A 14,337-nucleotide genomic window follows, 5' to 3' on the forward strand; every position below is an offset into this window, starting at 1 on the left:
CTAAAATGTTTCAGAATGGAAATAGATTCAATAATCCAAGGATTAATTATTGAAAAATTGATCTAAAATATGTTAGTAACTATTCTTAATGATAAATCTAAAGGGTAGCACTGCTAAGTAGCCTGTGGTACAGCAGTAGTGCCTTAGTTGGTGCTACTATCATCTTCAGAGAAAGATTACAAAATAACTGACCAAAAGCTAAATAGCTTTATAAGGATTCAAATTGTAAATAAAGATTTCTGCATATTTAGTGTACACATATTTTCACATGTTCAAAGTGTATAACTTAAGTATATAAACCACTACATTATGAAATAGTGACAAAACTAACTCTTACTAGAATTCTTTCCCACATCTGTCTCATAAAATGTTTTTGTGGGGGACTATGAGATAGCAGTAAGACAAGATCCGCTCATAGGTTATATTTGTCTTTGTAGTAAGAAAAGGTGACACTAAAAAAAGAATCAAATCAGATGTTTTCAAAAGAGCCCTTAACCTGCCACTTGCACAACATAAGCAACTTCTTCCCAGACAGGAGTCCTCCTTTAGCTACTTAATGTTCCATAGTTTTGCTCAAAAGCCACACCCCCAACCAAATAAAAGAAGAGCATGGTAAACTCAATTTTCTTACCATTTTCATATATTAATACTTAATATCCTTTTAGTGTTAATCATGAAATGAAAAGGATCCCAGGCAGAAGTTAAAGCAGAGAGAGGTTTGTCTATGGGCTGAGGGAGAGGAAAAGAAGAATATTCTTAAATCCTCAACCCTGAATGTAGTCCTAAAATGACTAGCATGGGAATGGATGAAAAAACAATGGTATAGACTTCTTGGGTTGACAGGACATTGGTTGCAACTGAGGAGTTAAAGATGGTTAAAAAGATTAACTTTGTTTTAATCTTGTTAGGCTCTGTGCCCACAAAGATGAGTATCCTCGTATCCTTGTCTCTCCTTTTAAAAAGCTCACAATTGGGGCTGGGGTTGTGGCTCAGCGATAGAGAGCTCGCCTAGCATGTGTGAGGCACTGGGTTTGATTCTCAGGACGGCATGTAAATAAATAAAGTAAAGGTCCATTGACAACTAAAAGAAAGAGAGAGAGAAAAAAAAAGCTCACAATTTAAGGGCAAGACATTACAGGTTAAGCAGGAAGAAAAACAAAAAGTACCTGGGAAAGGAGGTATGAAGGAGCAAATCCTTCATAATAGTCATGGCACAGAATGCTAAAATAGGTACATGCCAATCAGAAAGAACCTTTTGTCATGCTAAGGAGGTGTATGGACTCTGTTCCATGGACTGGTGTTCTTCAGACAGAAGATTTCAATGAAATCTTATTTATAATTTCAATGCATGTTTATGTTATCTTTACTGTTAAATAGCTAATGCTGGTACTCAGCTGGTACTCATGAAGTTCAAATTAACGAAATGAATACCCTTCTTTTTCAGACTTAAAAGAAAATATCTAAATATCCCTGTTATCTTTGAGCCACCTCTTAGGAACAGTTGGAAAAACATTCCCACAACACATTAGTATTTACAAAGGCTTGTTCAGAATAGTCTACTTTGTTAAGTTGGCTTTTTTGCCTCCTTTCTTTTTAAAAGAAAGATAACCTTGGTGATTGTGTGGATAAATGGGTAAAATGCGAAGAGAAAGTAGTAGTAAGGTCTGGTCCTTAAGATTTTAGATAGCCACTGCCATAGTCCATGTGATGGATGATAAGGGTCAAAACTGACACTGATTTGTTGTCTCATTCACACTGTTCATGTAAACAGAATAGGTATATTCACATGGTTGATAAAAGGGGATACTATGAAGCCTTCTTCTCAATTCCTATTCCGAACCTCCCAGTTCCCTTCATTCTGATTTTCTTTTGCTTATATTTCCAAAATTATTTTATATATGTATAAGCAAACACCTACTAATTTTTAAAAAGATACTGTTTGCTCCTTTCTTTTAAAGAAAAATGTAGTAATATCCTAGAAATCACTACTAGTAGTACATATTGTTTATTGGAAGAATCAAAAGCTAACTAGTTCCATTCTCATGCATAATTAGGTTATTTCCAGTCTTTTATAATTTCATACAATGTTGCTAAGAGTATCTAAAGAGAGAGAAGAGAAAATTGGTAGAACACAGTGATTTATTTGATGAAAGGAAAGAAGCTGCAGATGACTATCAGATCCATAAAATTCAGAATAAAACAGGAAGTTTTGTGGGATAATATTTGGTTTTGGAAATGCTTAAATTTGAAGCATTTGTAGGACAAATGTCTAGTAAGTAGTAAGTTCTGTGGATGCTAATTTGGAGAAACTGGTCTGAGCCTGGAGACACTTTTTGGTCATGAACATACAGACAGTATTTGAATCATACATAAATATTAATGAAGTTGACTAGAGAACACCACCTCTCCCTGTCTCTAACTAAATCATTCCTATATTCAATGTTTTAACATGTTCCAATCCCTTTCATTTTATAAAAAGTATTCTCCCTAAAGTCACTTTACCATTTCTCTGCTCCTTCACATAACCCAATCTATATTATTCCCCGCTCTATTTTCCCAAATTTGATTGGCTTTGCTTCTTCCTTACAACTTCTTTCAATAAGGTCACTTATAATCTCCACATTGCCAAATCCAAGGGACACACCTGTCTTTACTTGACTAGACATCTTTGCTGAGATGGTAGCAGTTGATCAAAAGCTTAAAAAAGATGAGGGAGTTAGCCTTGCTGGCCAACAGTAATAAAGCCAGAGTGGCTAGAGTAGAGAGAGAAAGAGATAGCATAGGAGATGAGGTTAGAAGTGATGAGGACCAGATAAGGACAACAGATTAAGAGGCTTGAAGATCACTGTAAGAATTTCATTTTTTAAACTGAGGAAAATGGAGAGTCACCACAGGGTTCTGAGCTGATAAATTACATGACATAACTTACATTACTCTGACTACTCTTGGAATAGATTGTAGAAGGTTATGGGTAAAAGCACGTGAGAGCTTACAGTGGCTTAGACCATAATCTCACGGTACTTGTCAGAATAGTGGTAAGTTTAAGACTCTGGATACTCTGGAGGTAGAGCCAGCAGTTTCCTAATGGATTAGATATGGAGTGAGAGAGAGAGAACAAGAGCCACTGAATATGAGTGAGGAGTTTTGGATGACCCCAAGGTTTTTGGCTATAGTGATGTATGGCTGCCATCAATCGAGAAAGGGGAAAGCTGGAGAAGACACACTTCACGGCAAAGGATGAAGAGTTCAAGTATTGGACATGTCATATCTTCCCCGCATCCCAGCGGGGGTGGGGTGCGGGGGTTGCTGCCTTCTCTACCCAATTTCTAAATGCCGAAATTCCTCAAGACTCAGTTATCTTTTTATACAATCTTATCTACTCCTATGACTTTAAAAACTATCTAAATATACAGCCTTCAAATTTAAATCTCTGGTCTAGATTTTTCACCTAAGTTTCAGTATGTTTACTTGACATACCTTCTTCTTGATAATTCAAATGCATCTCAAACTCCACATGTTCCCCAGCTTCTCTCCATTTCCATGGACACTGTCTGAATCCAACCAGTATTACCTCCATCCTGAACTATTCCAACTGTGTCCTAAGTAGGCCTCTCATTTCCACTTATGTCCCTAGTGATCTTTCAAAAACAGACATCAAAATACATCTCTTTTTAAAATAACTCATGATCTCCAAATGGTTGCTCTTAGAATAAAATTCAAACCCTTTATTGTGGCCTACAGGGTTACTTGCATAAAATAGATTTTATCACTTCTCTAACTGAATTTCATACCATTCTTCTCTTTCTCAACTATGATCCAGCTTTCTTTTAGTTTATCAAGTGTGCTAGGGACTTGGTAAAGGCCATCTTTCTGCTTGGAATGTTCTTCCCTTGAACATATTATGCCTCACTTCTACTTATTGTCTAATCTGTTTAATGTCACTACCTTAACGAGGTCATCTCTGACCATCCTATCTAAAGCATTCCATTCTGCCCACCTACATTATTTTCTATATTAACACTGTTTATTAGTCTGTCTCCCCATCTCTTTGACTAGACTGCAAGCTCCATAAAAGCAGGGATTTTGGTCTCTGCTGTTCACAGTAGAATCACAATTTGTAAATATTTCTTACCTATCTCTTACTTCCACAAAAGAGTCATGTATCTTCTAGATCATCACTACTTCCCTGGTATGTAGTATATAATATCTGTTGACATTTGCTATATTAATAAATCAGGCTTTCAGAACAGAGAGTAAAGTAAAACTAAGAATAGCACTGTAGAAGTAAAGTCAGTTATCATTAGTCCTGACTTCAGTCTTCCTTTATCACTACCTGGGCACTGTTGATCACACTGTCCTCCCCAATTAGGTCATCCAACTACCAATTAGTTGTTAACTAATTGTCAACAATATGCCAACATGGTTCCTTACTGATTAAGATGTCTAAAGCAGTCTGGAAACTGAGAGAGGTCAGTGTTTCCAAAGTCACATCATAAGGACTATGTTAGGTGGCAATAGTTTGCTACATTAATAAGTAGAAGATGATTTTTGAATATTTAAAGCCACACTTTGGCTCTAAAGGAAATTACTTGGAGGGAGCTAGAAGGCAGCTCTTACAAATAAAAAATCTTTCACTGTTGGGATATTGGTGAAACCTTAAAGAGTTAAGATGCTTCCCATACTCTCAGGTAATCCCTTGATGAAATCTTTATTCTTATGATCTTAAAAACAGTGATTCTTGAGTGGGGGAAATAGCTTTATAGGATATATTCTGATCATGTTCTCACTGCTCAGGTAAAATGTGAACAGTTGTATCCTAAGAGTCAATGCCAATCTCCATATCCTAAGAGTCTCTTTACAAAGGAATCAGAAACCTAAAGTTGGTAGTCGTGAATGTTCAGGACACATTATAGTTTATTTTATAATTACAGAACAATATTCATTGTCAAACACTGCTCTGTTTAAAAATCCTGAGGAAATCATACATCAAGTATGAATCTACTATAAAGTTCTGACAGAGAAGTGAAGGTCTATTTAGAAAGTTTATTTGATCAATAACTGTGTCACTTAATTACAGGTATTGTGTTCATTTCAGTTTTCTCAGGGACAAGGCCAATGTCTAGCAAACAGTGGGGCTTGATAAATATTTGTTTAATCTAAGCCTCATATTTTGTTGGGAACAGCAAACAAAGAACCCTCTCAGGGAATAGAGTTGATGACTTTGGACTACTAAGACAAGCAATTTATTCATTTTCTATCTTGTCAAAGTTTCTTTATTATTCAGATGTCATTAATTTCAACAATTCCAGGAACTGTCTTTGTCTTGCCAATCATGACCACTGTTAACAGTACCATATTTTGCAGCATATACTGGAAATATGCTTTCATCTAATTGGCTTCCAAAAAGCACAGAGGTAGAAGTCACTACAAAAAAAACCAACCTAGACTCTGAGGAAGTTTCATTTAGTACCACTTTCATCCCCGTTTTATAATCCAAAGGTAGCACAGACCACTGAAGATACAAATGGCCCAATATAAGATGATAGTTTTATCAGAGGAAAAGTTCAGAAACAAAAAGGAACAACAAATGCCATGAAACAGAAAATTTCAGAGTTCTGGGAGATGGGGAAAGTATAATTAAGAGCCTCAGTTTTGTCTTATATAGCAGGGGCTACTCAACAGATTTTTCAAAGGAATGTCATTTTACATTTCTTAATTGCTAATTACTTTAGTTTACAAAAATCCAGAAAAGCTATTTCCCACATGTATTCTGTATAATGAGGAATATAAGGGAGAGGGCTTTGCCCATCTCAACTTGGAACATATATAGTATCTGGCCAGACAAGAAGAAACTTAGAAAAGAATAATGTCATGGCACTAGGATGATGAAATTCTGACAATCTGCATTGGGGAACGCTGAAGAGTATGCCAAACTAATTATTGAAGTCAACTATCTACTCTAGATTCAAGGAGAGCTGAATAAAATGGCTTAGCTCAAGATCTTTTAAAATATTTTTTAGTTGCCAATGGACCTTTATTTAATTTATTATATGTGGTATTGAGAATCAAACCTAGTGCCTCACACACGCTAGGCAAGCACTCTACCACTGAACCACTACCCCAGCCACTTAGCTCAAGATATTGATAAGATAGCTGGAGATTTATTGTGTCAAGAATTCTGAATTCTTAAAAAAAAACAAAAAAAAAAAACCCAAAAAACAAACAAACCAAACCCCAAAACCAACCGACCAACCAAACAACAACAACAAAACACCAAATGGCATTTATAGCCTAATAAGAGATATCACAAATTTGAAAATCCATTAAGACACACAGTGATAAATTTTTCTATGTTAACATCAAACATAATGGTGAGGACTGAAACTGATATTTTCAGGGAAGCTCATTCACAGGCATCAAATCTCACTATATAATATGGTAGTTACTCATAAATTAATTGGTTTTGTAAATCCTTTGGAACCAATAGTCAATCTTGCTTTAGGGCTAAAATAATATATTTTATCTCATTGCTTTGTGATAAAATACGTTAAGATTGATTGATTATACAGTACTAAAAATTTAATAATGGTTTAGATATAGATAATTGTGTTGTCATAAGAATGAAATAAGATGATATGCAGCACTTGCACACTGTCTAGTAAGTAGGCCATGCTCAATACATGCAAAGCAATTGTTGCCATTCTTGAAAATACCATTGTTTTAAATTAAAAATTTTGATTGGCACATGATATTTGTACATATTTAGGTACAAAGTGATTTTGGGGGCTCTATTTAGATATACACGACAGGAAGAGTGTATTTTGACATATTATACATACATGGAGTATAACTTATTCTAATTAGGATACCATTCTTGTACAAGAGGTGGAGCTTCACTGGTCATATAGAGACTCTGAATTCTTTTTTTTTGATACCAGGAATTGAACTCAGGGGTGCTTACTCACACAGCCATATCTCCAGCCCTTTTTAATATTTTATTAGAGACAGGGTCTCCCTGAGTTCCTTAGGGCCTCGCTATGTTGCTGAGACTGGGTATGAACTCGAGATCCTCCTGCCTCAGCCTCCTGAGCTGCTGGGATTACAGGTGTGTGCCAACGAATCTGGCTAGGATTCTGAATTCTTGAACAGACTGATCATACTTGATACTGGGGTTTTCTGTTCATGATTTAATTATTTCTCACATTAAAAAATTCTGAAAATAATAATCTATAATTAAAGACACAGGCAGAGAAGATACACCATGTTCATCTCCCATAAATATGATGGTGGCCTAGTCAAAAAGGAAATGGTATTGAAGGAGTTTCAGAGGTCTTTGATAGGATCATTTGTGGGAAGGATAAAAATAGCAACCTGAAAAATTTCATTTATCTTTAGCACCTTACTTGTCAAAAACTTGAAGGAACCATTCTACTTTTTTGGTTACCAGTATGATAATGACCTGTTAAGTCAAACTGCCCACTTAATGTAGAAATCCCTTCTATAACATCTCTGAAAGATGACAATCTAGCTACTGCTTGGCTACTTCCAGCCAGTTCCACAGCTGAGATGGTTAGTCTGTCTGAATCCTTGTAACATTTATCCTACTGTCCTTAGTTTTGATTGCTGTAGGCACACTAGTCATATACACTCATACATGACTGACTCTTCCACATATGTGAAGATAATAACATGGTCTAGTTTTTCATCTCTTGAATAAGTACCCCTAGTTTTCTGATCTGTTGCTTGCATATGTTCCAGAAACTCTAATTCTACTTTCCTTCTCTGAAAAAAAATTCCCTTTAGTAATCAATCTATATAACTGCATATAATAATTCAAGTTCAGTCTAAATGGATATGGAACAATAATATTACTACCAATCAAAACAAGTATTAACCAGCTGGGACTTCATGATGTGAGTTTATTTTCAACTTGTAATTCTCCCAATTACACATATCATCTTTGTGCCATACATATACTTGAATTTCTTGAACCTAATAAACATTTTTCATTACTGAATATTACTTCTGTGTATGCTTCAAAGAATATTTAAGATTCTTAAGCCATGGAGTTCTACGCCCTCACTCTGGGTTCTAAGATTCTAAGGAAGGCCATATTTCTTTTACTACAATGGGCACTAAGTGTCTTTTTTCCAAAGTTTCTGTCACTTCCTATTTTTCAGAAGTTAGAGAAGCAGTCTTTCTTACTTAAGTTTGTTTTCTTGGGGCTTACAATGTCAAGAATTTCAGATATTCTTCCTTTTAGTAGAATTAGAGCTAATGCCACCCTACCACCAACTTGCCTCTACAAGTTCTATGATGTGTCACAAAAAAATCTTTCATATCCTGTGTGTGGTTAGGGGTCAGGTAGAGGGTGGATGAAAAAGGATATATTTCCAGAATAACTTTTCTCTTAAGAAATGACTTCTTAAATCATAGTTACCTATAGATATGTAATCTAGTTCATTAGTAAAAAACACACAATAATAGAACAATTTCTGTTTATATTAATTACCTTTTCCATTAACAATTTAATTCCTTAGGGTTGGAACTGATTTTGTCTTTTCATTCAAAGAAAGATTTTCTTTGAATGAAAAGACAAAACAAAATTTTTTCTAAACTGTTCTGCATTTTCTGAGGTCTGCACACATCTCATTCCTTCTCTTCCTTGGGAAGCAAACCAAAGACAAAACATGCGCCCACACCAATAAAATCTCCAAACTTTAATTGGCTAAAAAGATTTTTAAAAAGAATGACCCTCCTCCCATGTTCCTTTACAATGTGTGGAGACAAGTAACTGCTTGGTTAGGCAGTAACACAGTACCAACACCTATGTTGAGCACCCAACAGAATGCTTCCATATACATTAACATGACTGATATATCACGTTACAAAACAACTTCTGAAATGTATTCTCCAAATATTAAGAGAAAAATGAAGCTGAGTATACTTAAAGAAAATAAATGCCTCTCTTTAATCTATTTTTTTTTTTAGATTGTTTACAAAGCCATCTTTAAAAAAAATTTCTTAACCTTTTGGTTTAAATGCAGGACTTAGAAAACTTTAGCTAAAATGTTATACTTCAATTTTTTTTTAGAGTAGAAATTAGAAGTTTATTAAAGGACAGCAGAAAAGACTTCTCCCGGAGGAAGAAGGGGACCCAAGAGGTGGAATCCGTGGAAGTGTGGTTGTTTCCTCTTTTTATAGTTCTTTTAGTGATGGAATGTAGGTTGGAAGGCCCAAGGGGTGGAACACAGGTGGGCCAAAGAAGTAATCTGGGCAGGAAGGACTTCATTAACACTTCTTTGGGATGGGCTATCTTCAAATCTGTTGGGGCTGTTCATTAATATTTCTTTGGAATAGACTTTGGGCCTAGCGCTTTTCTTGGGACTTCATTAACATTTCAAGAGTTGCTCAACTTTTCCGGAAATTCATTCTCAACATGGCCTCCATTTTAGATTTCACTCGATATTAGACCGGATTTACCTAACTACACTGACTACCTAATTTTAAATCTGGCTTCATTCCCCCCTCTAATTTTGGGAACTCCTTACTGCTGTAAGGAAAGTGGGCAAAGATCGTTCTGGATTCTTCAGGCTGAAAGGGGACGATGTTGGGCAAGCAGTTTGGAGTCCCCTTTAAAAATCGGGTCTATCGAGTGGTCCATGAAAGAAGTCCAATTGAGAAGTAATAGGCTGGAGGGCCATTTGAGTGATGGGTGGTCTATAAGAGAAACAAGAATTCATTAGTACTGGAACCAGATTGATGCAGCAATAAATGCCACAGCACAGGAATATGCCAATGAGTATGATGCCAAAGACAGAGACTAACAATGTTTTCCACCAGGAAGTAACAGAGAACCAGGTGAGGACATGGTGAGGACATGGCTTCTATCTAAGCATCTAAATCTTTAAGGATATTTGTCACATTGCCAGAATTGTCAGGGATGTAAACACAACATTTAACTTTTAGGGTTATAGATGTCCTTTTTCTTAAGATACAGTTTAATAATTTAATGTCATCTGATCGTGCAAAATCTTTTTTCTAGTATGACCTCTGTGTCTAATAGAGAAACCTTTAATCTTGTTACTCAGGGCTGGATAATCATACTAGCAAACACCAAGCCTACCTGCGTAAGTTAGAAATAGCTGTAAGGCCTTAAACTAAAAACTACTCTGGCAGTTCCTTTTGATAGTTATCAGGCATTTCTGTTTGAGAATCCTTCTTTGTAGCCTCCAGTCTTACTCATTTTGGGAGGCTAACATAAAGTGGTTATACTTCAATTCTTAATCTTATAACCTAAACCTGAGAATTTGAGTAGACTGTGAGCAGTGGACCAGTTCCTCAAATATTAAGTTTTCCATTTCAATCTGAATATAAAAATCTATGTAAAAGATACATTGAAATGTTGGGAGAGAACTGAAGGTGGGACGGTGGAGGAGAAACAAGGTCAGTGAGAAGATAATACCATAACATTACACCTCTGAATATTACTATTTTCAGGTTATGAACTCACTAATACACCAAATTCTTGAAAGGTAGCAACTAAGATCTTCCTTGGCTATTTTTATCTCACAGATCAAGTGAACATAATCTAAGTAATACTACCCTTTGGATTATGTATCAGTTGGTTGTAACAGTTTGCCAAATCAGTTGGTTAAATGTTGACTACATGGTCAAACAGGACAATTCAAATTAACTGAAGAAAGACAGTAATGACCACCCAAATCTAAAGCAAAATGGCTAAAGAGGTGAGATACGACTTCAGTATTCTCGCTTTTATTTCCATTGCCCACAAGTTTTTTCTAGTTCTCACAACTATGGGTCCACCCAAGCTTTTTTCTCTTAAAAAGGCTCTGCAGTGAGAAACAGAACAAAGGTGCAATTGATCAAGAAAGCATGTTTCCTGGTAGTATTTACATTTTAAAATGGGAACAGGTTAAAGCAAACAAATCTCCAATTGGTAGAAACCATACAAGCAATGTCTAAGAACAAGGAAATCTTTCTCAAGCTCCTCCACTCATCATTCCTGCCTCCGAAGAACAAGGATACTTTAAAATGTATCTCCCAATTTAAAAAAAAAAATGTTTTAAAACAATCATGATATACACCAAATAAAATACAAGGATTATCGAAGTATGAGGATTTCTCCCATTTTCAACCACTTTAAGTTAGAAATAGTCACAACCTTTCCTGAAAGTGAAAAAAGCATACAGGCTTTATGGAATTAAGGTGACTGTCCTATTCCCATTTCTGGCTCTTTCAAATACTTCAATTAAATGTAACATTCTAGTGTCATAAAATGAATCTAATAAACAGTAAGAGAAAGTAATTCAAATGCTCCAAATCTCAGAATGTGACAAAGTTAGCCCCAAGCTAAAGAACCTACACCATCTTTTCACTGTATTGCAAGGACTACCCACACCCAACCTAAATCAGATCTCAGTTCTTCCAACTTGCTTTTTTCAGTTCTAGTCTGTGTGGAAACTTGCTAATGATTAGCTACTCTGATAAACCAATTAACGCTGCTTCAATAGCGAATTAACCAACTTATAAATTACATCCTAGCACTTTACAAAGGTCTCTAGACTTTAACTCAACGTACTGATAAGAGTTAACAGTAGAGCCTGCTATAACGATAAATTTTTGAGAGTATTATTTCTTCCAAATCAGAAGGTCCATTTACTATGTTCCCCATTCTTTCTTGTGTGTTAAGGGCCTCTCAGGGTAGCAAGACCGGAAGTTGTACAGGTATTGTTGATACTGTAGAAGAAAATAAAGCCCCCAACCCCCAAACCAATCCCCCCCACACCAAAAGCCCACTTCCATAGAGTACAGCACGCTAACCCACCCCTAATCTCCTTAATCCCCACTTAGATGGGAGTGAGATTGCCAAGACCAGCGTCCTGAGCGAAAGGTCGGGGCAGAGGAGCACGGCGTGGTTTCGGGCCTGCAAGCCCGAGGTGCACAGGTGGGCTCGGGAGCTAGGGGAGGCAGCGCTGGCCTGGGTTACCTGCAGCGAAGTGGAGCGGGGTGGACTTCCTGCCCGCCGTGTCACGGCTGTTCACCTTCTCGGGCGTCACCAGCCTCTTGACTCGCTCCACGTCCCCATTGCGGCACGCTTCGAAAAGCTCACGGGCGGCCGGCTCCACGGCCTCGGTTATAGCGCTCGCGCAGGCCGCACCGCCGCCGGCGCAGCGGCGGCCCGACATGATCCTGGCCGCCGCCGCCAGCAGCAGCGCTAGCAACGGCAGCAGGAGCCCCGGACCCGCGAGCAGGAGGGCGAGGCCCCCTGGAGGAGACGCGCTCAGGGCCTGGGCCGCTTGGCTCCCTGCTGTCACCGGAGTCGGCGCAGTCCCATGGCCGAGCCGCCGCGCGCCCCTAGCATCGGTCGGTGTCCTCCGGCTGCCCCGCGGCAGCGGAAGCAGCGAGAACCAGCCGTCCGAGTCCTGAAGCGACGCGGCGGCGGAAGCTGGCAAGGCCCCTCCTGCCAGCTCGGTGGAGCCCTGGGAGCTCACGTGACGTCGTTCCGCGCGTGCGCACTTGCGGGGACACCGGCCGGGCAGCTCTGGGCGAGTGGGGCCGCGCGGAGGGGTTTGTGGGAAATAAGAGGCGAGAGTCCTAGGTGGCGGCTGGAGAAGGGGCTTCGTCCCACCGCCATCTTTACAGCGGTTCGGCCGAAACCGAGCGCCTCTGCTTATTGCCTTTAAAAAAAGAGAGGGCACAGATTTCCCGAGATGACTTTCTTCCTGTTAATATGCTGAAAAAGAGCCCTTGGAAGTTTCTCTCCGTTCTTGCATATTCTTTTGGGAGTGTTAGGGTGGAAATTTTCTGTATTTTAAGCTTCCTTTTCTCCTGTAGGATTTCTTTACCGTATTTCTCTCCTGCAGCCCCCGCAACTGCTTTTGTTTCTTGTAAGCCACTTTTCAAAAGTGAACCAAGTTTGGAAGAACTGCTCCAAGATAAAGGAAATCAAGAAAGTGATGAAAGTTATTTCAATTCTAAAGTAACAATTGAGAGGAATGGCTCTGTTGAATTACTTTTTCATAGCAAGTTATGTGCTTAGTGCTGACTGGAAGACCTGTCTATAAGTCAATATTGTACAGGGCACAACAGTGGTGCCAATATGCTGGGCGTGCACATCTCCAGAAAAGGTTTCTGAATTGTGATTTTTTTTTTTTTTCTCTGTGACCAGGGAATACAAGGAAAGCACCTAATTTATTTTCATGCTCAATGTAGAGGCATAGTTGTGAAAGATTTTCCTTACCTCAAGAAAAAAAAAAAGTAGATTAGTTTTGCCTGCGTAACTATTCATGTTGACCTTTGGCATGCTGACAAGCTTTTCTCCCCTATCGTATTAACCTGTTTTTCAGGAAATCCAGTTTTTGTTTGGGAGTGTTGACTCACTGCTGTGCTAGAAGAGAATGTCCACTTTTTACAAAAGCATTTTTATAAATATGAGCGTTGTTATAAATATGTAAGTTATGTAATCATATGTACTTAAAATGCTTAATATAAATCAAAATTTTGGTGCATTTGAACTCACCAAAGTACTAGAACATTGTCAATATGATTGTTTCTTGTTTTTCTTCCCCATTTCACCCACTTGCCAAATATATTCCCAATTTTTATTACTGTTTCTTGTTCAGTAATTTCCACTTATGTATTTGCTTCTGATGTACGTGTCCCTAAACAACACGTTGTTTAGTTTTACTTGTTTTTTTGAAACAGGGTCAGGCTATATTGCCCAGTTGTTTTCCATCTTGTGGTCTTCCTGCCTAAACCTCTATAGAGTAGTTAGGCTGAGCCACACTGTGCTTGGTCACTTTTATTTATTTATTTATTTATTTTTTGAGCTTTATAAAAATATCAGTTTTTTTGTAATTTCTTTTCACTTAACAGTTTGTGAGACTCATGCATTCTTTTCATTGCTTTATAGAGTTGCATTAAATTAACATACCACAATTTTACAATTTTGCTGGACATTTGGTTTGTTTCCAATTTTTTTTTTTTGTTATTATGAACATTCTTATCCACTCTTCTAGTACACCTGTGCAAGAATTTAGTATGGGAGGCTTTCAGACATTATGCACTACTCATAGTATAAGAAATGCATTTGGTGTCTTAAACCAGAAAACACACTAGCCTATATCCAATGAAAGTTTCTTAAAATAATAAAATCCTATTTGCCTGTCCTATGTGTTAAAAAATGCTAATTGAGACTCTTAAAATGCATCACAGAACTCACTAGTAAGTGTGACCCAAGTTTTGAAAAACACTGAAAGAAAGGATTACAGGAAATATAAATGTTCACTTTCCAAGGTAACATTGTTTTTCAAA

The 14,337-nt window shown here is 37.6% G+C and overlaps 1 protein-coding gene across 1 annotated transcript in view; it reads right to left on the bottom strand.

The window, feature by feature from the left end:
* The window catches only part of Tnks2 (tankyrase 2), a 61,152-nt gene extending 48,685 nt beyond the window's left edge, over positions 1 to 12,467 (bottom strand). The window contains exon 1 of the mRNA XM_027939910.2: positions 12,011 to 12,467. Coding sequence (XP_027795711.1) covers positions 12,011 to 12,209 — 199 coding nt within the window. The 5' untranslated portion in view covers positions 12,210 to 12,467. The remainder of the gene's footprint in view (positions 1 to 12,010) is intronic.
* Positions 12,468 to 14,337: the final 1,870 nt, after the last annotated feature.

Source organism: Marmota flaviventris, chromosome 4 (assembly GCF_047511675.1).
Source record: "Marmota flaviventris isolate mMarFla1 chromosome 4, mMarFla1.hap1, whole genome shotgun sequence".
Classification (NCBI taxonomy): Eukaryota; Metazoa; Chordata; class Mammalia; order Rodentia; family Sciuridae; genus Marmota; species Marmota flaviventris.